This window comes from Odontesthes bonariensis, chromosome 16 (genome assembly GCF_027942865.1).
Source record: "Odontesthes bonariensis isolate fOdoBon6 chromosome 16, fOdoBon6.hap1, whole genome shotgun sequence".
Taxonomy (NCBI): domain Eukaryota; kingdom Metazoa; phylum Chordata; class Actinopteri; order Atheriniformes; family Atherinopsidae; genus Odontesthes; species Odontesthes bonariensis.
The window spans coordinates 9,274,809-9,300,848 of NC_134521.1; the positions used below are offsets into that span (position 1 = coordinate 9,274,809).

A 26,040-nucleotide genomic window follows, 5' to 3' on the forward strand; every position below is an offset into this window, starting at 1 on the left:
CTCCACCAGCACATGACGCATGCTTACGATGCCGTAGGTGTTCATCCGCTCGTGACGTAAACTCTTCTCATTCCGGGCAGATGTTGCTCACTAACACAGAAAGGCCCGAGTGTAAACAAAAACAACCTGCAGCGTGGGTGAAACTTCGGGAAAACGATGGGTAATGGCCGAAGAGTTCAAGCTGCCATGTCGCAACGTCTCACAGAGAAAGAAACAATTAGGTCAACAGAATGGTTTACAGCACTTATTTTCTCACTCATACATCCAGGATGAATGTGTGAATACTGTGGAGTGATGATAACTTCAGGAAGTGTGCTGTTTATTTTAGGGCTGGGCGAGTTAACTCGTTATTATCGTGTTAACTCGTTAATTATTTAACGCAGATAAAGATTTTATCGCGCATTAACGCAGGTTTTATTATTCATTTTATTATTGTAAAAGTCTGTTGCTTTCTGCTGCGGAACCACCAAACATGGAGAAGGGTACGGAACTTTGACTCGGCCATTTTCATTTTAAAGTTGGACATCACCGCTACAGGTGCTCCTCGGTCTCTGGCTGTGTTCGAAACTACATACTTCTCCTACTACTTCCACTACTCCTACTAACTTTTTGAGTTAGTAAGCGAGTTTGAGTAAGCGAGACGTTCCCGGATGCATACTAGATTTGCCGAAATGTTGGGTATGCATCATGAGGTTACTACTCGTACTCAAACTACCCAAGATGCAACATAATGTGACGTCGCCGATCATCATTTCCTGTCAAAACGGCAGTTTCAAGCTAGCTACAACGAGGGTAGGTTCACTTCCTGCTTTCAAAACAAAAGCACCAATTGTATCGTAATGGCTTTCCCTATGATAAAAGGCAACGGGTATTTTATTTTGTGAAAACAACCGGAAGTGCGTTGCTCACTACGGCTAGCTTTAGTAGCGTCGAATTCGTGGGAAAAAAATTGTAAATAGCCGGTATTTTGCCAGATTTTCAACACGTTGGGGATCTAAACGACTACTTTCTCGCCTGAAAACGTTTCAAATGTTGCTAAAGTTTACAGAGTTTAGAACTTAAGCGAAATCAGCTTCAGGCCGGCTGATTTCTGCTTGGGCAGGAGCGAAATGCATTGTGGGTAAACGCTCTGCATACTGTCTGATCGATGAGTATGCAGTATGGAAGTATGTAGTATGTAGTATGCAGTTTCGAACACAGCCTCTGTGTGAAGCTCACGGAGCTAACCGGCACTACTTCCTGTTTTACTTGTTTCAACTTAAAAGCACGTATTTCAAAATAAATTTAAAAAAACTCCTGCATTTACAGCCAAATTGAATTGTCTTCTCACCGTAGTAGTTCCAGTCTAAAATATCACTTAAAGGCAAAACACACAACTGATAGCAACAAGTCATTCAAGGAAACAGACAGTGGAGCGAGGCTTCTACATAAAAACTACAAAAAGATGCTGATGTTAAAAGTGTGTTTGCACAACAAATGTTATGGCACTTTCATTCACATGGCAGCACATTTAAAATAAAACTAAATGCTAAAAGCTATACACTACTTTTGAATTCATTTTTGGATTTTGCGTAGAAACGCGATTAATCGTGATTAATCAGGGAAATCATGTGATTAATTAGATTAAAAAGTTTAATCGTTGCCAAGCCCTAGTTTTTTTTTTTCTAAATCAGATTCAGCCATTTTTATTGAGTCATTTCAAAAGCACAGAGGCCCCCTCTGAAAACATTTGGTGCCATACGTGTCTTTTATTTAGATTACAACATCCTTATTGGCTCTGCAGACCCTGGACTTCAACCTTAATCTGTGGTCAAACTCACCAACTGAAAAGACCTGTGGTTCTGGCGCAGTCACCTCAGAGGAATGCCTGTCCAGACCCCTGGACTCAGGATCGCATGACTAATAGCCCAGCGGCTCGATCCACAGAGCCTGACAAGCCATTCTCCAGTGGCCTGTAAATACAGAACACTTGGCAAACGTAAAGGCCTGTTCCTCACAGACATGGCTGCTCCCGTCTCTGCTGCTTACCCACAGCAATCGATGGAATTGACCGGCTCGCAGATACTCCATGTTCGGCCAAAGGCCCCCGACTAACATCCTGTGGCGTCACTGGAGTTTATCTTGTCACTTGCGTAGTAGGAGCGAGTGAGTTTTGTTTTTAGAGCGCGGGCGGTAGAGATACGAGCAAAGGAAGTTGTTGTTTATCTTGAGCAAAGCGATTACTGTTTTACTTACGTAAGAAAGATACTGGAAGAAAACAGAAGAAATAAACAGATTTTTCTGCTTTTTCTTTTCGGGTGACATTTTATTTGTGTAAATTATGTCATGGCTTTGATTTCAAAGAAAGGGTTATTTAGTCATAATGACCCTAACTGTTCATTAGAGAACAAAAAACTGCTTTTATGGACTTTTTGGATTATTCAAATTAGGTTAGATCGCAAAAAGAGCATTTTGAACAAGGGCGTCAAGTTGAATTTTGCAGATTTACACTGGAAAAATTGCCCCACCAAAAATAAGTAAGAAAAACAACAAATACAAGACGTTTTTGCTTGAAATAAGCAAAAAAATCTGCCAATGGAACTAGTGAAAATCGGTTTGTCAAGTTTCTTGATATAAGATGTGATATTTAGGACTTTTGAGATAAAAGTGATCTTGAAATTAGCTTAAAAACCTCTTCAAATGTAAAAAAAAAAAAAGCTTGTTTCATATGATATGTGACTCAAAACAATTTGTTTTCAAGACTTTTTCATTTAACAAGATATTCAAGATGTATTGTCTTCAAACAAGTCCCTATATCTGGCTGAAATAGTACTTGTTACGCAGTTGTGTCTTATATTAAGTGTAATGAGAAATTTTGACTAGAAATTAGACAAATATACTTGGTAAGACTTTGATGTTTTCCAGTGTATACAGCATCTGCATCCGAATAATGTGCGATACACAGTCTGTGAAATAGTACCTGCAGTGGTCAAAAGTCAGACGATGGCTGGATGGGATGAGATGTAACAGACCACCCAAGGCAGCGGCATGTGTCAATAGACCCAAGGATGCATTAAACTGACTCTACCATTGTGATGCAGAGGAAAACGTTGTTTTTTTTTTGACAGGAGGTCTGTGCAGAAATGGTCGAGATTAAAAAACGTGAGCAGGTATGTGCGTGCAGGTATGTGCGTGCATGTATGTCTTTGTGTGTGTGCGATCGGGGAAGTGGAGGTCCGCTGTGCGTGCATGCGCGAAATTGTTGCTGGTGGGCCTCAGAATGACTGCTGAAGTTGAAGCAATCATATGTTCAGCTGTGATTTCCATCAACACATTCCTGGACGCTCACACACTCTCTCAGCGGAGCTGTGCACAGCACCCCCCAAGGATGTGACCTGCAGCCTGCAGACACATGGCTGCCTCACAAGCGCTTATCACAACACAGGATAATGGGAGGCCTTAATCTGAAGCCACGTGGAGACAAGCAAACTTTGACTAGTGTTGCTCCTTCATGCTGGCCTTACAGAAAACAGTTGATGATATACTACACCATGCTGCAGAGGGCCAGCAGGTCTCACCATGCCAGACTGATTACAGGGTAGAGGTCAGACCACATGGACAACAAATGGTCCCTGGGCGTCTACGTTGGGGGTTGGGTGTGAGGCTCAAACCACCACACCAGAAAAGGCAGCAAAGTTTTTGAAAGACATACGATATTCAAAGCAGCGGGAAATGTTCAGTCACAACATACTCGAGTTTGTCACCATGCCAAAAAATTGGCAATTAGAAAAAATAATCCTAAAATAGGGAGAAAAGTCTTGAAAAACTGCTGCACAGATTGAATCCCATGTTTGAAAACTTCCAAGATGCAACAACTGAGCCAAAGCAGCCAAGGAGAGAGAGAGAGGGAGAGAGAGTATTAAACGGATCTTAAGGCTGAAACATTGATAACAAGAAACTTTAACATTCGACTCAGCAGAACATCCAACCATCTGTGCTGAATGATTATGGAGTAACTGGCACTTAATCAGTGTGTGTTTCTCTTCTGCTGCTCCAACAAAGAGACACGAGTAAAATCTGCACACAAGTCCAATCAATCAATGTTACTGGCAAACTCCATCACTGGCACGGAGCCACAGTGTACTGCATGCCTCAGAGTGCTGAGAGAGGTCCACTTTCAGGGGAGGCTCAGCCCTGCACACATTGGCAAGTTTTTGTCTTTCCCAGGGCAGCTCGGAGACCGCGTTCAACTCCACTCAGAGTTACATGGAAGTTGCATGCAGGGTCTGAGCTGAGCCGTGATCGGCTGTGCTGTGAAGTATCAGGCAAAAAGATTCTTCCCGGAATCCTGAGTTTAACGCTTTTAATCTAAGAAATACACTGGAAAAAATGCCCCTCCAAAAATAAGTAAGAAAACAACAAATACAAGACGTTTTTGCTTGAAATAAGCAAAAAAATCTGCCAATGGAACTAGTGAAAATCGGCTTGTGAAGATTTCTTGAAATAAGATGTGATATTTGGGACTTTTGAGATAAAAGTGATCTTGAAATTAGCTTAAAAACCTCTTCAAATGAAAAAAAAAGCTTGTTTCATGTGAAATATGACTCAAAACAAGATGTTTTCAAGATTTTGCTTTAATGAGAAACAACCAAATGAAATGGAAATGAATAAATGATTTAAACATTTAAGAGCTACTCCCCGTCTTCTGTTTTGTGCCTCACACGAGTCAAATCAGTGACCTGTGCGAGCTGCTTAGCTGGGCTGTGGTGGCCTGCAGTCACCATGTGGTGGAGCTGAGAGCAGGCAGCAGGCAGGCACATCCACGTGCCCCACTGTGAGCAAGTGCCAGGGTTACACTGAAGCTCCTGTGCTGTGCTGCACGGCTATTTGACTTTGCTATTCCTGACTTTAATATCTGACACCCTGCCTGTGCGGGTCATCATGACGGCTGATGACTCATTCTTGCGATTCCCTCAGACGTCTCACCTCGGTGAAGCAGGTTAATGCAATGTTAGCATGCTTGGATGAGAGATAAAACACTACAGCCAGAGAACACCGTGCCGTGGCACCTGAAAGGCATCAGATACAAAGCTTCCCAGCACCAACTGCACTCTGAAATGGATGTGAAACTCATGTCTTCCTCTTATTCATACTTTTCTCCCTCACTGTCTGTCTCTCCTTCCACTCGCCGTGTTTTCTCCTGCTCTCCCCGACGTCTTTGTCTGTTTTCTGTCATGCATTCCCTCATTTTGTATTTTTCCTCTCCTTATCCACGCTCTCTTTTCTACTTCTTCTGCTCTCTCCGTCCATCTACATCTGCACCCCTCCCCTCGCTCTCCCTCCCTAGAAGGAACACACATACACAGATAATACTGCGGCTACATGCTGCTTTGGCAACACACTGCAGCAGGCAAGCGTACTCCACTGCAGCCCTTTCACACGACAGCCGTTTCTCCCGTGACCTTATGATGCAAAGCAGCTCTTGGTTTAAATTAGTTCCATGTACTCCTGCATCCAAATCAAGCAGGTACTGCGATCTGCTTAAACAGATGTTTTCAAGTGAAATGTGTGTGTGACAGACGGAGAAAACCCACTCTGATCACATTCCTTCATCACTCCTGATTCAAGCCTTTAACCAGCACACGGTAACACAGCAACATCCACTTTTAGCTGCCACTTCCCTTAAATGACACATCTGTGAAGCACTCTCTGCGCCTATAGACACATCACCCCTGATTCGCCCCGTCTTGCCTTCTCCCCTGGAGCATGACAGAAGTAGGCGTGTTGTTGGAACACAATGGGACTTTTTTTTGAACGGCGAACAAACACATCTTTACGTGTACACAAAACAAAAACACACACCAACAGACATCTAGTGATCACGGCACATGAAAGAAATACACTGATGCCATTGTTGGAGTATCCAGGAGCGTTTCTTTAAGGAAATGTCAGCGCTGACAGACGGCCGCACAAAGAACACGCAAGGATACATTTAGACGAGTACTGAATGAGATTCAATGTACTTTAAAGGGATAGTTCGCCTCTTTTGACATGAAGCTGTATGACATCACATATTAGCAATATCATTTATGAACATTTTCTTACCCCCTGCTGCGTCCTGTGAGCCGAGTTCCAGCCTCGTTTTGGCGTTGACAAAAGTAGTTGGCTGGGGTTTAAAAAATAAAGCGTTTTGCTTCTCAAAAAGGGAGTCGTTCTTCTCCACAGTCTCCTCAGGCACGCTAAGGACGGGAGATTGGACTGAAGACAAGTTTCGGTGCAATCTGTTGGTTTCCTTAGCTAGGAAATTGTTTTTGAATTGGCTCTATATGAATGAATTGGATTATTTTATAAATAATTATGATTACAATGAATTGAATTGCAATTGGCTTGAATTGGACTTTATTATTTAAGTGCATTTAGATGACATTTGTTGTATTTGGCGCTATATAAATGAAAATGAATTGAATTGCAAACAATATGCGTTCAAAAGAGTAATACATTTGCATCACAAAATTGTTCTCCAGAAAAAGTCAGACCTCACAATCGCTTGGCCCTATTTTCTCTCCCTTCGTATCACTGCCTGCTGTGTAGACCGTGCAGACTGAAGTGCAGACCGAGCAGTCCCCTGCTTCCGAGCAGCAAATACCGTAACAGGCGCGGCTGTCGGCAGGCGGCAGCGCGCAGTGATACGAAGGGAGAGAAAATAGGGCCAAGGAATTGTGAGGTCCGACTTTTTCCTGGAGAACGATTTTGTGATGCAAATGTATTACTCTTTTGAACGCATATTGTTTTGAGAAGCAAAACGCTTTATTTTTTAAACCCAAGCAAACTAGCCGGACTACTTTTGTCAACACCAAAACGAGGCTGTCATACAGCTTTATGTCAAAAGGTGAACTATCCCTTTAACGTGAGCTTTATGGAAGACGCTCCATATTTGGAAGCAGATGTAAGGATTAAACACAACGTAAAAACACTGGAGCCTAACATCGCTCCATCATGTTTTATCCATTAAGGCTCCTGTGTGAATCAGCCCACTCGTTCACTGCTTTGTAATGTTATATTTTCTCTGATATCTCTGCATTACCGGCACTTTGGCCTGCTGAGATCATCATACCCTGGAAAAAAATCAAAGTCTTACCAAGTATATTTGTCTCATTTCTAGTCAAAATATCTCATTACACTTAATATAAGACACAACTGCCTAACAAGTACTATTTCAGCCAGATATAGGGACTTGTTTGAAGACAATACATCTGGAATATCTTGTTAAATGAAAAAGTCTTGAAAACAAATTGTTTTGAGTCACATGTCATATGACACAAGCTTTTTTTGACATTTGAAGAGGTTTTTAAGCTAATTTCAAGATCACTTTTATCTCAAAAGTCCTACATATCACATCTTATTTCAAGAAATCTTTTCAAGCCGATTTTCACTAGTTCCATTGGCAGATTTTTTGCTTATTTCAAGCAAAAACGTCTTTTATTTGTTGTTTTTTTACTTATTTTTGGAGGGGCATTTTTTCCAGTGTATATAGTTTCATGATCCACCGGTCACGTGTCCATAAGCTTTCGTTAAATATTCAGGGAAACAGGTGCCGCCACCAGGGATCCCCCCCAATCTTTGCGGGGTGTAAAGCATCATATGACCTGTTTCACTTAATTGCCGTTAAACATAACTCTTACGCAGCGATTAAATTAATTTTTCATAAATGTTAGCACAGTATGCCTCTGCAACGTGGTTCACCATCCCTTTAAATATTGCATCTCACTGGAATAACACCAAGCGTCACAACAGGCGTATGGTAAGAGTCACACGATCTGACAGTAAAGCTCAACTGAAGCTTTCTAAGTGTCAGAGGCAATGTGAGGCCCTTTTCAAATGCAAGATGGATGGCTTCTTTTTTTACTAAACTGTTTGCTGGATATCAAACTTGCACGCTAGAACCCCAGAGAATCCCCGTGTTTAAAAACACAATGGCCCCTTTCTTTATCTGAAAGAACTGCAACTCTAATAATACAGCCCAGCTTAAGTCTGCTAACAGTAAACAATGGCTCCAAAAGGTGGCCTTGACAAATGTAAAGAAAGAACGGGGAGTGATTATTGTGCCTGAATGTGAATACGAGGACGCCGAGTGAAACTGCCGACCCTCCCTTAGCCTTAGCAGCTACATCTCTGCCTGTGTGGGACGTCTACAAAAAGGCCCCTGCTGCCAAGGTCAGAGGTCAAAACGAGACCATCTCCTCTGTTATTGGCATGAAGTTAGTCACCAGCAACAACTAAACAGAAGCATGCAGAGCATCTTCTCTGGACAACTTGGACACTGGAAAAAATCAAAGTCTTACCAAGTATATTTGTCTCATTTCTAGTCAAAATATCTCATTACACTTAATATAAGACACAACTGCCTAACAAGTACTATTTCAGCCAGATGTAGGGACTTGTTTGAAGACGATACATCTGGAAATCTTGTTAAATGAAAAAGTCTTGAAAACAAATTGTTTTGAGTCGGATTTCATATGAAACAAGCTTTTTTTGACATTTGAAGAGGTTTTTAAGCTAATTTCAAGATCACTTTTATCTCAAAAGTCCTAAATATCACATCTTATTTCAAGAAATCTTGACAAGCCGATTTTCACTAGTTCCACTGGCAGATTATTTTGCTTATTTCAAGCAAAAACATCTCGTATTTGTTGTTTTTCTTACTTATTTTTGGAGGGGCATTTTTTCCAGTGGATCCATACAGAAATAGGCCTTTAAGAAAAAGGTTTTATCAACTCTAAACTCACCAGCCGAACAGCTCGGAACAAACTCAAACTCACCACCTCACCAAATGGAAGCAGCTGTTCATCCAAACTCTTTCATCTGTTTCTCCAGCGCTTTGCAGAACTCTGCGACGCGCACACAGAAACCTGTTGGATTCTGTCACACCCTCTGAGGATACTTTTTCTGTAACTGCAATACTCTGTTGGGCTGCGCTTCGTATTTCAACCTTCAACTCTGCTTTTGCTGAGTGATGATTAAAGTCATTTTGCGGTACACTGGAAAAAAATGCCCCTCCAAAAATAAGTAAGAAAACAGCAAATACAAGACGTTTTTGCTTGAAATAAGCAAAAAAATCTGCCAATGGAACTAGTGAAAAATCTTGTCAAGATTTCTCGAAATAAGATGTGATATTTAGGACTTTTGAGATAAAAGTGATCTTGAAATTAGCTTAAAAACCTCTTCAAATGAAAAAAAAAGCTTGTTTCATGTGAAATATGACTCAAAACAAGATGTTTTCAAGACTTTTTCATTTAACAAGATATTCAAGATGTATTGTCTTCAAACAAGTCCCTATATCTGGCTGAAATAGTACTTGTTAGGCAATTGTGTCTTATATTAAGTGTAATGAGATATTTTAACTAGAAATGAGACAAATATACTTGGTAAGACTTTGATTTTTTCCAGTGTACTTCCCATTGCAGCGAAACTTTGATGAATCACAAACTTTAAAATCTATTCCCTGCCAAGTGAAACGCAGCGATCCTGTGATTAATGGGCCGGGCCCACATGTGGACAGTTGTTCTTCATGCGTGTTAGTTTGCTGCATGTCTGTTTTTGATGCCTCCTTTAGATCTCTCAATTGGCAGGAGAACAGTCGTGAGAACAACAATCCGTCTGTGACACTTCATTCGTTGCTTAGGAGTCGATACTCACTGCTTTGGACGTTGACGGTGCCGGTGGAGTTGTCCTTCCCCAGCGAGTTCTCCACCACACATGTGTAATTCCCAGAATCCTCCAGTTTCGCTTTGCTGATCTGGACTCTGGAGGATTTCCTGTGGGTGACAACACTCACACAGCTGAGTCAGGGGAATCAGGGCAGGGAGGAAATAGCATGGAAACGCAACAAGTGGAAACATGGGGGAGAAAGAGGTGGAAAACAGGGCGAGCAGCTACTCTGCTCTGCTGGTGGTGCACCATCAGGGACAGCTAAGAAGGTAAAGAGCGAGGATTAAGAGTCACCTGACACATCATTTTATATCTCCACCTATAAGAGTTTCTTAACTATTAAACCGCCTACTTAAGCTTCTCAAACAGATGAGCTCTCCAGCAGCCACTGTGGCAACGAGGGGTAATCACAGGATTCCTTTCTTTCTTTTCTTTCAGTTACTGCTTTGAGCCAGTTGCCCCAGTTTTGTAAATGTTAGTTTCCAGCTCATCATTAAGTGCTGGCTTCAGCATTATCAGCGAGCCTCGATGCTAATTTGGATCTAGCCCGGATAGCACTTTTGCACAGCGTCAGCTTTAACTCTATCATCTGAACACAAAGTCACTGGGTTACAGGCGGGGTTATGGATAGATGCTTAAATGCAGAGTGTACAAGAAAAGCCAGGAGATTTTTTTTTGGTTTGTGCGAATCTTAATTTTTCATTTGAAGGGGCAAAGTTTTGGTGTAGCAGGAACAAAAGCTGGAGACAGAGGCTCTGTTCCAAACCGCATACTTCTCCTACTACTCCTACTACTCATATTACTCATACTAACTTTTTGAGTTAGTATGCCAGTTTGAGTCAGCGACAAGTTCCCGGATGCATACTAGATTCGCCGAAATGTTGGGTATGCATCATGTGGTTACTACTCATACTCAAACTACCCAAGATGCAACGTAACGTGACCTCGCCGATTGTCATTTCAGAATCAGAATCAAAATCAGAAAAGGTTTTATTGCCAGGTCATTTTTACATCACAAGGAATTTGGCCTAGTCTATTTGGTGCCATAAAAACAAAAAATATAATAATAAAATAAAGTAATAAAATGTAAAAATATATGTCAAATTCCTGTCAAAACGGCAGTTTCAAGCTAGCTACAACGAGGGTAGGTTCACTTCCTGTTTTCAAAACAAATGCACCAATTGTATCTTAATGGCTTTCCCTATGGCAAAAGGCAACGGGTATTTTATTTTTGTGAAAATAAACGGAAGTGGGTTGCTCACTGCGGCTAGCTTTAGTAGCGCCGAATTCGTGGGAACAAGATTGTAAATAGCTGGTATTTTGTCAGGTTTTCAACACGTTGGGGATCTAAACGACTACTTTCTCGCCTGAAAATGTTTCAAATGTTGCTAAAGTTTACAGAGTTTAGAGCTTAAGCGAAATCAGCTTCAGGCCGGCTGATTTCGTCTCGTGCATGAGCAAAATGCATTGTGGGTAAACGCTCTGCATACTGTCTGATTGATGAGTATGCAGTATGTAAGTATGTAGTATGTAGTATGTAGTATGCAGTATGCAGTATGTAGTATGTAGTATGTAGTATGTAGTATGCGGTTTTGAACACAGCCAGCTACTGCGATCTTTGCTCTGCCTGGTTTTTAGTCTTGCGTTTCAGTTGCTGAAGTCTTTGAGCACAACTTGCGGAAATGTTGTGCAACAGCACCACAGGTGGAAGAGAATAAGCCTGCATGGAGAACCGTGCGTCACCTGAAACATTTGCCCTTGAGTGAAAAACAGAACTGAACCGAACAACAGAAACTAAAACACGACAGCAGCAGCAGCAGAAAAACACATTTCCCAGACAGGTTTATTCTGTTTTACTGTGTTCTCCTAAAGTTGCTCTCTTATTGAAAGTTTCTGACATTCTTGTTTGTTTCGTGGTCGTTTCTGCTCTAACGATCCGAACCGAAGCCCCGGTGCACATCAGCCACCTGTTGGACTCCATCAGATAAAACCCCTACTCACAGGAAGTCATGCTCAGCCGAAAGTTGGTGCAAATGAAATATTGTGTAGAATGTAACATTTAATCAGCATGAGCTATACAGTTACATAAACACAAGGAGGGAGAATAAACTATCACAATCGCTGAATCATAACACAACATGCCAAAGGAGGAACGAAGGAATGCACAGAAGTTTGTTTCAGGGTGCTTTATACTCACTGACTGTTCCTTATTTTGACTTTTTTGCTCTTTTTCAGCTCATTGCCATCTTTGAACCATCTGTAGGTAGGCAGAGGGTTTCCCGTGGCCTCACACTTCACCGTGAGCTTGCTTCCTTCGTCCACTATTATTGGATTCTTGATCGGTTTTAACTTTGGAGCCGCAGCTGGAAGAGAAAGAGGGAAAAAGTCAGTGCCTCGACAGAAACTCGATGTTGTTGTTTTTTTTTTACTTTGTGCATAATTGTGTCCTTTAGGAGAAAACAAAGAGGAACAGAAAGACAGCGGATGAGCCAATAACCATCTCAATGGACTGAGTCAACAGTTCTCTCATGTGACCTCCAGATGTGGCCACCAGAGACATCATCAACTTCGCCTCAGACTAATAAACAGGCTCATGTTCGCTCAGGCTTTGCTGCCATAAAAACACCTGAAGCAATATTTAGTAAACATCCCCCAGCTGATGAAGAAAATCTGCAACCATAAAACTCCTGCGCAATTAGAGGTAATCTGTAAACAACAAGAGCCAATTAGGACGCCATGGCAACCACCTTGTTGTGAACACGGGAATAAAAAGAAGAATATATGACTATCTGTTCTGTTACCAACATCAGGGTCAGTATTTTCTGGCATTTCTTTAGGTTGTGACAAAAAGAAAAAGAAGCGTTTCAACTGAAATCTAGAAACGATCCGGGTTCCAAACACACACAAACACACACAAACACACACAAACACACACAAACACTTGCCAGCTGACAGCTGCACACATGTTAAGGAGAAGACTCATGCAGGGTGGAGAAAGTGAGAAGGGGTGAGCAGCGGTCAGCCAGGGGCTGGCTAAAATACCCCCCCCCCCAACACACTCTTTCTCTCCATGTGTAACATTCACAATTTCATGCACATGCTGAACTGAGCTGTCCTACAAATGACAGCTGTTTGCTGTGCATCACTTCCAAAGGATGACAGCTGAATTAAGAAAAACAAAGCATGACAAGCCAAATGAAGCACACATCAGTAATGGCTTCAACTGAACACCAAAATGATCCCGTTGTCCTCTTTTTTTTTGAGGGACTGTCCTACTTCACTGACCTGGTAAAGTCTGCGTGGAGAGAAAAACCCGAATGATGCTGCAGTTTTCCAACTGTTTATGGGTTTAAGCAGCCGGTTGGGATAGATTCGGGGTGAAACTCTGTGGCTATTTCTTATTCTTATCATCACAGATAAATATTCACATGGACACAACAGTCCACTTTGTAGGCCTGGCCGACTTAGTGGGTATTAACGAGCCAAGTTTGGGAGTTTGTTCTGTATCTGACAAAGTTTCCTGCAGTCTGATCACTCACAGCAGGACATTTACTCATATTTTTGCCCACTTATGCAACGCTTTTGTTCGATTTGAGTTGGTTTTGATGTCACCTGAATCTAGAGCAGCTTGAATCTGACCGCATTGGATCTCACCAATTATAGGTTTTTTTTAAACACGGGAGGCGGTTTACGTTCCAAAATATCTCATCCGAGCTGTTTAAAAGTACACAGCGATTCCTTTAGAATCCCAGATAACGAAATGTCAGATTCAAAATAGCTCCCAGAACAAAGGAAAGGTTGTTCAACGTGATGCTAAAATTACCCTGCTTCTCTTCAGATGGGGAACTTTTATCTGTGGACAGCATCCTGTTGGAAAATGGGGCTGATTATATTTGTGGCATTGGGAAAATAAAGGGAAAAGATGGCGAAATGTTCCGCTTCAAGGTGACACTCAGTGATTTTGACGAGCTTTCATATCTGCGCGACAAATGCCTCAGCTTTTACTTCAGGACTCCTGTTTTCCGAAAAGAGTTTAGGAGGATAAAACTCACATTTATTTAGGCAGAAATGTTAAAAAGGCTGAACATATACTACATATTGCCATTTGACATCATATCTGCAAGTGACGTGGGTTTATTGATTGCCTGCAGCGAGACCAAACAGTAAGAGACTCCCGATGCTCCAGATGTGAAACGTTAAACACATTCTGCATGTTCTTGGTGGGACTTGATATTAAACAGCACACGGCGTGCTGTGGTTTAGCCTACCGGCTCCTCTAATTTTCACATTACGCCCCGCGATTGGCCAATTACTGACTCTGTATTAGTTTCACTGTAAGTGCTAACACAGAGGTTTGGAAGTGCATGTGCACATGTGTCATGTTTGATAAGCAACTTCCTCAGACATTAGCATCCATTTCAATCTAATAAAAACTACACCGTCCACCCCTTCTCTACTGACTTACAAACATGCAAAGGAGAACTTCCTAAAGCCTGCGTGAGCTCATGATCCCAACTCCTGCACAATGATTTCCACACACACTAAACTCTGCCGGACTAAGTCCATGCACACTGCCCGAGGAAAGCCTTGTCAGTCATAGTCAGAGGGCTGCAGGAATGAGGCTGCACCGACCATATAGAAAAATGTTTAGACACAAGACTGTCCTTGCCAAGCAAATTAAACAAGCTTTTGTCCTTGACTGGAGAAGTTACAGAAACACAGCACTGCGCTTTTCATCAGCCCAGCGAGCCAGATGTGCGAGGAGGTCTGCTCCATCTACACAACACGCAGTCCTAATGAAGTCTGCAGCTTAGAGATCTTTTACGGTAACATAAACCATGGAAAGATTAGTCTTCACGTCCATATTGAGTAATGAACCGTGGTCTTTTGACTGTGTTGCACAAGTTAAAGCTGCGTGTTGATTTAACTGATTGAAATTAACAACTTCCAACAAGAAAATAAAGAGTTGACTTGTAAATACAATGATTTCTTGCAGACAAATGGTTCACTCATTTTCCATTACCCCAGTGGAAAAAGTGTCCAGCGGTAATGATAAACCCCTCGCCTCAACAACAGCCCGATTCTCTCTTTTTGAAGCGCAGGGGCAGCTGCAGACATGGACTATAAAAACCCAATTTGAGAATAGAAGCCTGGCATGTCAACAGCTCATGCCTTGGGTAACAGTTGGAGATCTCAGCCCACAAGGCTGTTCAAAAACACAAAGTCACTTGATGAATTAACAATGCATTGCCCTTATTATTGAGTTAACATTTTCTCCTTCATTTCCAGGAGCTTAGAGAAGGAATCTGAGGCATGCCTTTGTGTTTCTTCTAGACAAAGTTTCCCTGATTACTGGGGTGTTATGTCACCTCGCTGCACGTTTTCAAAAGACAAACTTGCATAGTGAGGCAGCAAGAGAAATAGGTTTTCTCATGTGGGAATGCTCTTCAGACACCATATACTACTTACTGTAACAAAACATCTGTTCAAAGGGTCCAAAAAATCATTTCAACGGCATCTTACTAAAACCAATAATCACCTTGGACATTCTTGGAATCCAGAGAACCACTTTTCATTTTCTTTCATCGACACTTATCCAAAGTGATATTTTATTGGTACAATCTCACAGAAACGAGAGCTTAGAAGTGCACTTTTGGTTTTATTAAGTCTCATTTCCAGGACTATTGCAAACGATCCATCTCGGCACTTGATGTTAATCTGTTTTTTTTTTGCAATAAGATTTCAAAGCAGGCACAAAATAATCCAATCCAGTATATTTTTTTGCTGCCAATTCAACATGTCCTGACATTTTATGAGAATGCCATGAGCTCCCATTCTAACACAATGTGCAGGGCGGGACTGATCCACAGATACGTTTCCTGTTCAGTTGATAAAGTCTTGCTCTTCTGAGGTTGGAGAAGTGGTTGTGTGTTACTGTTTTTCAGGCAGGACAGCAGAGTTTAAGCCCTTGGCTGAGAGTAGGGATGTCTAACATCTGAACATTTTATGGTTAAGTTTAGGCATCGTTTAGCTAACACTTACCAGCAACAAACATTTGGTTGTGGCTACACGATTTCAGACATAGGGATTTCTGCTGAAAACAATCGGACAACGCTGCACGTTGAAAAACGACACAATGGATATCCTGTGTGTTGTAGAATGATGCCGGCGGGTCAACTGAATGTAATGGAACTAAAGGGTCAGATGGAAGTGGAGGTGGACTGTGCTTTAGTGATATTTAAATGTAACATTTCACTTGAATTTTTAAGAAAAACTGCACATTACTTGTAAATTAGTGTTCTGGAATGCGCTCTTAAAGCATTGTTGTGACAAAACTGGTCCAATAACGCAAGTTAATGTATTAAACGTATTAATGTAAGTTAATATAAAGTTAGTATGCCTTAAAAGTAGGGCTGGGCGAGTTAACTCCTTATTATCGCGTTAACTCATTAATTATTTTAACGCAGACAAATATTTTATCACACATTAGCGCAGGTTTTATTATTTATTTTATTATTGTAAAAGTCTGTTGCTCACAGGCTTTTATTTTGTAAAAGTCTGTTGCTGTCTGCTGTGGAACCGGAAAAGAAAGTAATTGGCGGATCCACCAAACATGGAGAAGGGTACGGAACTTTTACTCGGCCATTTTCATTTTAAAGTTCTTCCAGACGGCGGAGTCGACAGAACCAAAGTCATCTGTAAACACTGCCAAGTAGAATTGTCTTCTCAGCGTAGTAGTTCCAGTCTAAAATATCACTTAAAGGCAAAACACACAACTGATAGCAGCAAGTCATTCAAGGAAACAGACAGTGGAGCGAGGCTTCTACATAAAAACTACAGAAAGATGCTGATGTTAAAAGTGTGTTTGCACAACAAATGTTATGGCACTTTCATTCATATGGCAGCACATTTAAAATAAAACTAAATGCTAAAAGCTATGCACTACTTTTGAATTCACTTTTGGATTTTGCGTACAAACGCGATTAATCGCGATTAATCAGGGAAATCATGTGATTAATTAGATTAAAACTTAAAAGACTCATTCACACTGCAGAAATCAGTTGATTAGCCCGTTAGCCTTTTAGGTAAGTCATTCTTCCAACTTCCCAGAGTACGATGATGTTCTTCCGAAAGTCTAAAAGTTCACATTTATCAATGTATTAGAGGCAAATTCCAATGTTGCCATTTGAGACTTTTGGGGAAAAGTTACACTGTTGGAAAACTCCTGCAAAAGCCAATGAATGAGAACAGTAAAGCCAGTAAACAGTAAATAAACTATCATTTCTTCTTCTCCTTCATTGAAGACGTCTCCGCGGACTGAAACTCTTCCGTGACTGCCGGCGTACGATGCTGTTTCATCTGATGTGGGGTGACCATAAACACAATCTAGATTGTGATCGTGTGAATCTTGCAGGAAAGCGGCTGCTTTCATGTGTAACATGTGCAACGCCGGCACTTCCAGGGAAGGAAAAAAACAAAACGAGAGGTTTGTAATTATGGGAACCATTTGCACGACTGAGCTGCTGACTCTGCATATAATTACCAGAATAGATCTGTTACATGAAAAGGTTTCTAACACAATAAGTCCTCCGATCGAATCCATCATATAGGTCGTATATTCAAACCCTTTCATGCAACGATCACTACGCTCTATAAAGTCCCGCCCATAGAAGCAGAAGGAGGGAAATACACTGGACTTTAAATTATTCTCACGTCTTTCCTTAAATAAGCCACAGAATTCAGTCAAAAAGCTGCATGAAACATGCATCTCACTTAGGGTCCATTAATCTGCTTAATCAATGCTTCTTGCTTCACGGTTGGGGCGATAACATTATTTAGATAGTTATTGCTTTGGGTTAGAAAAGTGTGACAGTTAGGGCTGAAACACATGATCCAAAAACACGATTGTTGCCTTATTAACAATCAGATACAGTTGGACGCACCACTACCAGAGGTGGCTAATTCTCGGTGGCTTTGCCCTCCATGAATGAACACCACATGAGATTGTAGTTTGGGAAGAGGACTGAGATTCCACTGAGAAGAACAACTGCAGTATTAAAGCTCCACATAGCTTTGGTTTGCACAGAGGCCGGGCCCTTGATTCCTCATTTTCCCAAACTGTACTCACAGCTGCTACTCTCCCAACCTGAACTACTGAAGGTTTGTATTAAGGATATCTGTTAAACCTGTTCCTGTAGAGCAAGTTTAACAGATTCAGTACAATAACAAAAATTCATGGAAAATTTTGAATGATGGGATCAGGAAATCCTGATAAACCATGTTTTATGTCATTATATGATGATGATACATCATATATGTTACACAAACTGTCAGGGCAGCTGTAGCTCAAGAGGAAGAGCAGTTGTCCACCAATTGGAAGATTCCCCATACCACATGTTGGAGTTTCCCTGGGTAAGACGCTGAATGTGTAGCCTGTAACATAGACTAAGATGAAAAAGCGCAACATGCATACAGTTTAAACCTGTAATTTCCACCTGAACATTAAGATAGATTAGTTTGTCTGTTCCAATTTGTGCTTTTAAGTTTTAAAACCCTCATTATTTATGAGCTCAGCACAAATTTCTATCAGTAAATGTGTAGGTATGTGCAGAAACCCTATAGATTAAAAGTGTGTAAGATGGCTTTCCAGCCAGCTTTTCTGTAAGCAGCACACCTTGTGAAACGGTGATTTTTCTTCCTGTAAGAGCAGCTGTGAGATGTCTCATCTGACTACTGGTCATTTTGCTGCTGTGTGACTCCAGCAGATCTGTTTTAATGTTAAAGGTGCGGCGGTAGGTTTAAGTGTGAGATCAGAAGACACAAACTGCTAGCTGAACCAATTATCAGCACATTCACGGCGCACGCAAACCCACCCGTGCAGAAAAGGAACTTGTCATGTTTTGTCTTGACATAAAATAAGAGGGAGGGGCGAGTTTATGAATTATACCATTATTAAGCAAGAGCGTTTTTATGTAGGTCAAACAGACTGCACGGAGATATTTAATTACAGTGCAACTACTACCGCTACAATAAAGTTGTGCACAGCTTGTCTCTCTCTCTAACCCTGGGCCCGTCCCAGGAGTCACGCACCTTTCTCTAAAGAATATCAGCTTACGGCCACGATGCACGCAGCTCTGAATGAGCAAAACAAGAAGACGTGAAAGGAAATGATCGTGGAGCTGTGTGGAAAGCAGCGTGCCCTATATCAACCCTGGAGGTGTAATTGCTTCTAGTGAAAAGGAACCGTGAGATTTTCAGGAAATGTGAGGGACGCAGGGACGAGCTCGTCTGGTTCTCCTGGGATCCTCGATGGTTGACTGATAGTCTCTGCTCATGTTTACGTATAATTATCATTTGACACACCTCATTCAGACAGACACGTGTACACATGCGTGCAAACAGCTTATTGTATAACATCCTATCGTCCATAAAGTTATGAAATAACATCATAAAACATAAAAAAGTGTTCGGAAATGTGAAGGGAAAACTGTCTAAAGTTGAGCGTTACACATCCACACTGTTGTGAATGTAATATACATGATAGCACAGAGCTAATTGGGCACTTTTCACCACATTTCAGGTCTACTGCAACAAAAAAAGTAAGTTATTTTATATTTCTAAAGAGTCTAAGAGGCTATAATACTATTCTGACACATCTGTACTCATTCTGGAAACTATCCTTAAACTAAATGAGGTCACTTATGAGTATCACAAATCTGGAAACATTTAAAAAACAATCAAATGAGACACGAAGAAGTTGTATGTTTCCGTCTTATAATTACGGCCTGTTTTGTAATGTTTGGCCCTAAATAGACCTGATGCCGTGTCTGTTGTAGTGTGGACACAACAAGCTTAGCCTATTTTTAACCCTATTCAACCTGTTTAACCAGGTTTGTGATAGAATAATCCCACAAATTTACAAAAGAAATGGTTTTTAAATTTCAAATCATGACGCCCGTGATCGTATTTTTAAAAGAATATAAGTCTCCAGAGATATGGAGCCTGCCAGGATACGACAACAAGCCAACATGGTTTATCTATACTTGTGTAATTTTAGGAAGGAAGAGCAGAAATAAACCAGAATAAGCAAATTCCAAGGCGCTGCTCTTAATGTGTTTGGAAACCCCGTCCGATGATGAACAGCGACTCCAAAGAACAGAAGGAAACATCGGTCAAACACTTTGCATCCAGCATATTTCGGGGAGATGTTTATAGATCACAATCAGAGTTGAAATGAGGACCAGAGGTTATTTTCACATCAGCTTTTGCATGTATGTAAAGCAAAAAATATCAACTGCAAACGTTAAAAAAGCAACTTTAAATCAAATAAATCCCATTTATTGAAAAATATCCCACCCCATATGGAGCTTTATCTGCTGGAGGCTGACACGGGTGACATCACCTGGTACAAAATGTCTATCAAGATGAGGCATCTGAGATAAGGTATCTGATCAACAAGGAATGTCTGATGTCTTTGGTACCAAGAGTGAAAAGCAACAACCAAACGAGGCTGGAAGCAATAAAAACTACTGTAATAGTCGAGCTATTGTCCTCAAAGTGTTGCTGAAATGGGGGATGAGCTTCCCCATGACCCCAGGTCAAACTACAGTGACAAGCTTCAGCTTGTAGGATCCACCAGTGAGCAAGCACATTGCTACCTTTGTGAATCCGAAAGAGAAGGACGGCTCCCGTGCTGATCTAACGTCAGAGAAACACCAACTTTTCTGTCCGATGACTCACCGGACTCAGAGTTAAGATGAGCAGTGAAAGCAGTGACAGCATTCATCATTAAACCTGCCACAGACGGCGTAAGGACCGCTGCTTTTTTCTGCCAGGCATCGTTTTTCTTTCAATGAAAGCATGTTTTTCCTGACCTGTCATGTGTAACAGAACATGTGAAAACCTTTGAAACACACACAGAGACGGTGTACACAAACTGTAATTCTGAGGTCCACGGCTCGTGTTAACTTTAAAAAGTTGTTTCCTTTGCTTGGTACCAAAGTCAGATGCGCCTCTTTTCGTGCCGACCACAGAAAGATCCATTCATGTGACAAGTTTAGACAAGACGAGGGGATACTTGCTGTGCTCCACACTTCCGTAGCACAGTAACACAAACTTATCTCACCCTTTATTTCCTCAAATCTGTGTCACTGACACCCTTTCTCTGCCTCACACAGTTACACAGAAACTGAATCAATGTCATTTTACCTGTTGCGGGATTGCCCTCTTTCTCCTTTTGTCCATTCTTGCTCCTCTTTCTCCCTTTCTTATCTTTCCTCTTGTTCTCCGTCATGCTGTCAGAACAAAGTTAAATCCTTTCCAGAAGTGACAGAAGGGAAGAAAAAAAAAAACGGTAGTCCTTTTGGGAACGTGTGGCAAATGGGAACCACCAGACTCTGAGCCTGTTAGAGCGTCTCTCCTCCTATATAGACTCTGCCCAATCAAGTTCAACTGAGGAACCACCTACTCACAGCAGGGCAGAAGCAAAGAGGAAGGGAGGGAGTGGGGAGAGAAAGGTAGGGAGAGGAGGAATAAGAGTTGTGAGAGAGTACGAGAGGGAGGGAAGAACAAGGGAGGGAGAAAGGAAGGCATTTCCCATTTCATTATGGCAATCAACTCTTCCCTTACAGGATCTGTCAGATAAGCTGTGGCTCTTCCAAGCCCTGCAGAGGGAAACTTCCCTGGAAGTCCACACAAAAATCTCTATGTCATCTCTCCAGCGGCAGCATCCTCACTCCTCTCTAAAGGCTCGTTCAAAAGTAAACCAGCTAAGCTGTCCCCACCCAAATAAGTCAGGCGGAGACCTGCCCCTGCCAGGTTAATGTCGGGGGGTCCCACGGCTCCTCACATCTGGTTCGCATTTGCCGAGCACAGATCGTGTGGATATGCGTGTGTGAGGTGCCGAATGTCAGATTGCAATCTGTGACAGACAGTTCCTTGCAAAGAATGACACGAAATCATCCGAGGCTTTGCCGGGCTGCTCCCCTTCCTCACTTCTCTCGTCTGTCAGTACCTCTCGAGGTACGACGGACGAGTTTCAGCACGTCTTTGGCTGTAGTTTTTGCTTTGCCGTCGCTGTTAGCCAGATGTTAAAGTCCATCCAGGAATGAGAATTTAAACCAATGAAATAAGCTTTATTTTGACTTCGGCGGCGAAAACGTTTCATCTTTATTTTTTACGTCTGATGTTCTGCAGTTACACTGGAAAAAATCCAAGTCTTACCAAGTATATTTGTCTCATTTTTTAGTCAAAATATCTCATTACACCTAATATAAGACACAACTGCCTAACAAGTACTATTTCAGCCAGATATAGGGACTTGTTTGAAGGCAATACATCTGGAATATCTTGTTAAATGAAAATGTCTTGAAAACAAATTGTTTTAAATCACATATCATATGAAACAAGTTTTTTTTTTGACATTTGAAGAGGTTTTTAAGCTAATTTCAAGATCACTTTTATCTCAAAAGTCTTAAATATCACATCTTATTTCAAGAAATCTTGACAAGCCGATTTTCACTAGTTCCATTGGCAGATTTTTTTGCTTATTTCAAGCAAAAACGTCTTGTATTTGCTGTTTTTTTTACTTATTTTTGGAGGGGCATTTTTTCCAGTGTAGACTATTCATCTTTATTTGGTATAACTCAAAGCGGGGCGTCGTTACAGTCTCGTTTCAAGCTGCCATATCAAAGCAAAAACCTTTAATACGGCTTTTACTCGACTCAACTGCCCTGCTAAGTGGCAAAAAAAAAAGGAAAAAAAAGAGAAATATTGAAACAATAGCAGAGACTCTGAGTGAAACTCATAGATGAGTCATCCGTGGGGCCATCCCGGGGTTTGTCTCCGTCAAGCCCTCAGAGGATTCTTGACGTTTCTTGGGAGTAGGCGGAGGCTGCAGAGATTGAAAGGGGCAGCGCAAGGGTCATGTCTTAACAGGTCAGTGCACTCAATAGCGTAAGCCTCATCTGTGGGCAAGTGAGGTCATATCAAGGCCAAGGTTCGACATGCCAACCAGCCTCCAACGCCTGGCTCTTCCTGGTTCTGAAGCATATTGCTCTTTCCTCTAACTCACTCTTTATCCATGATCTAATCTATCAGAAGAGCTAGCTGAAGACTGGCAGGCGCTGTGCTGACGGAGAGCTGCTCCTGCTGACTTGCACCGCCCTATCTCTCACCAATCTCACTCACTTCCTCCACCCCTGTTCAACAAGATGGGACTCGTATCCACTGTGGGTGGGCATGTGGTTTATGTATGTGTCAGAAAGGAGAGCAATATGTGACATCAGGACATGAAAAATGTGACTTAAAGCGTGATGGAGGTCCGTAGCTAGGTTTGCCTCTCTTAACATCTCTCATCCGGTTCCACCCGGAGCCAACGTGTGTCGTCAAGCGGAGTTTTAGGCCCCCTTATTAGGAACCACAGTGGGGGAAATTCTCATTGATTAGTGCAACTTTAATTGAGAGGACTTGTGAGAGTGCACAGCTGCAAGAATATTAGGTGCATATTAACTCGGGGCTTTGGCATGCAGCTCTTCTGACACTGATTCATTCAGCATTTCACAGCAGGGATACAAGGTTTTTACAATCCATACTCGCCAAAATAAAATATGCAAAAACTGCGTGAACATTCAGAAGAAAGAGGAAAAGAGAGCGGCTCATAGATGACTACACACTGTGGGAAAATTAGAGTTCTGAACAGGGTTTAAATATGTCTACATACATGAAGCTTAGCTGCATTTTTACTGTCCAGGCACAAATATGGTCTAAATTTCTTTCTCTTCTTTTTTTCAAACTACTCGAAAGCATCTGCTGTTGTTCAGCAAGTCGTAGGCTGTCCTTGGATCGGGGTCTGTAGCTGGAGGGCCACAGCGGGGCCTGTGTGGGAGGAGCGTAACTTTAGGAACATGTCCAGCAAAACAACAAAAAAACATTTAAACAGAAGAAAATTCCAAAAGGTTCTTATATGGATCGTATGCAAGTGCACGCACCTAATCATTCAGAGTAAATGGCTGGGTGTGGCCGAACATCTGACTGATACTCTTATGTCCAGCTCATAAATACTCCACAGAGCCCAGTTCATCAGTGTCTGCCTCCTAAGTCCTCCAGAAACGGGGAGATAGCTTTCCTTTGTGATGGAGCTCCTAAAAGCAGCATACCTGCACATCATCACGCTGCTCAGCGGCACTCCTACCCTTTCACAGGCATGAGAGTTTATCTTGTTCAGCATAATGGCTTTAAACAGCCATTAGGTTACGTTGTTTACATCTGTTTGCCTTTTTTGGGGGGGGGGGCCAGGAAAGTGGACGTTGGCGTGGGGGTGCCTGCTTTTAGTGCTTGTAGAGTTTTTAATTCTCAGAAGTGAGGCGAGAGCAAGGGGAGAGAACAAGGACAAAGTCCTGACGAAAACAATAGAGGATAAATGGAAAGAGTGGGAAAAAAGAGAGAGCTGGAGGCAGGGAAGGTAAAAAGTGAGGGTAGGATAATGGCCTCTTCTTCAGATCAAATCACATCAAATGTATTTGTGTTGCACATTTCATGTACAAAACAGTTCAAAGTGCTTCACATAAAATAAAAGTATTGCAGCAGGGAGTGGAAGAAAAATACATAAAAGAATATAAAGAGAAACAAATAAAATAATTGAAATGAATTTAAAAACAAGCAACAGTCCAGATAAGTTCAAAGATATCGTGCAGATTTCATGCATAGACACATGAGAAAAGAAATGTTTTTAATCTAGATTTAAAAATGTCTCCATTTGGTGAAAGTTTAATCTCCACTGGCAGTTTGTTCCACTTGTTTGCAGCATAACAGCTAAATGCTGCTTCTCCATGTTTAGTCTGGACTCTGGACTGGACCAGCTGACCTGAGTCCTTGGATCTCAGAGCTCTGCTGGGTTTATATTCTCTGAACATATCACAGATTGTAAACCATCAGCAGGCTTTTAAAATCTATTCTGTGACTGACTGGAAGCCAGAGTAAAGATTTTAAAGCTGCTGTGATGTGTTCAGATCTCTTAGTCCGGGTTAAAACTCCAGCAGCAGTGTTCTGGATGAGCTGCAGATGTTTAATGCTCTTTTTGGGAAGTCCAGTTAAAAGAGCATTACAGTGATGGAGTCTACTGGAGATTAATGCATGGATGAGTTTCTCCTGGTCTGTTTGGGAGAGAAAACCTCTAATTCTGTTGATGTTTCTGAGATGGTAAAAAGCTGCCTTGGTGACAGCTTTGCTGAAAGTCAGATGACCAGAACCTGCAGATTTAGCAGAGTCAAAGGAGATCGTGTAAAACTCGTGTAAAAATCCTCAGTGCACGTATGATGCTGAGACCCTTGATGCCTTCCATGTGTGTTTCTACACATGCATGTTTCGGTGTAAGTGTGAGTGTGCGAATGACCGACAAAAAGACGAGAAGCACGTGACAAGGCTCCGAGGACTCGTCTCGGTGTGTGGGCCGGCGTGGCCCCCTCAAGGGGAGACTTATCACAAATCAATGTCATTGACATTTGGACGCCCGAGGAGGGGGGACTGTTTTCTCAAGGTCAGCCGTGCCAAGGTGAAGCGAGATTCAAAAACTGATGCATTACTCATGACTCCGCCCACCCGCAGCTGAGATCCGGAGCGCAGAAATCACAGAACTGTGCAGAGAGAAAGTGAACCGGTGAAATGAAATCAAGCTGCCAGAAAACCAAAGGGAAACAGCAAGATCGCCTGAAAGTGTTAAACAAGGGAGGGATCCTGGGTGGATTCTGCTCTTCCACGTTTCTGCGGCACATAGCTGTAACCATAGTAACCACCGTCTTAAGGGTAGCAGCTAGATGTGGAAGGGCGGAGACAAGAGACGGGAAAGGATGCGAATGAGAAAAGTGGGAGATAATGTGTGACAAATGGGGAGATGGAGAGAGGCAGAAAGAAAAGGGAGAAACCTGGCAGCGAAAAGGCAAAGAGAGGTATCTGCTGAGCAGCTGCGGCCTGGCCACTGAATCGCACCAGTAAGAGAGATGTCCATGAGTGAGCCTGTGCCAAGCCTGCTGGGGAGCACTGCAGCAGCATCTCAGAGAGGCGGAGATGACAAACACCAGCACTGAGCATGCTCCATTCTCAAGGCCACAGACAAAAAAAAAATGAGATTTTAGCTCTTCGGGCTCTCAGTTTGTTCAGTTCTCTCCGGCTCTGTTCCAGTCTCCATCTGCCACTGAAACTTTGATAGGCGCGTTACACCCCCAACGCTTCAGACGTGCCCCCCACACCGGACACCGGTTTGATTGATTGATGAGCCCGATAAGTGATTGATCTGAGCGTCAGAGGCATCTTTCCCACTTATGGCCACGCTGACTCATATTGGGACAGGATTGATTG

At 42.1% G+C, this 26,040-nt stretch overlaps 1 protein-coding gene across 4 annotated transcripts in view; it reads right to left on the bottom strand.

The window, feature by feature from the left end:
* Positions 1 to 26,040, bottom strand: part of nrg2a (neuregulin 2a) — an 80,175-nt gene that overhangs the window by 38,532 nt on the left and 15,603 nt on the right. For 3 of the 4 annotated variants that reach the window (XM_075487688.1, XM_075487687.1, XM_075487686.1), the window contains exons 2-3: positions 11,885 to 12,050; positions 9,676 to 9,794 (exon numbers count right to left, since the gene is read on the bottom strand). In XM_075487688.1, the coding sequence (XP_075343803.1) occupies positions 9,676 to 9,794; positions 11,885 to 12,050 (285 nt within the window). Of the gene's footprint in view, positions 1 to 9,675; positions 9,795 to 11,884; positions 12,051 to 20,895; positions 21,147 to 26,040 lie in introns of those variants that run through there. The other variant, XM_075487689.1, reaches the window with a different exon arrangement.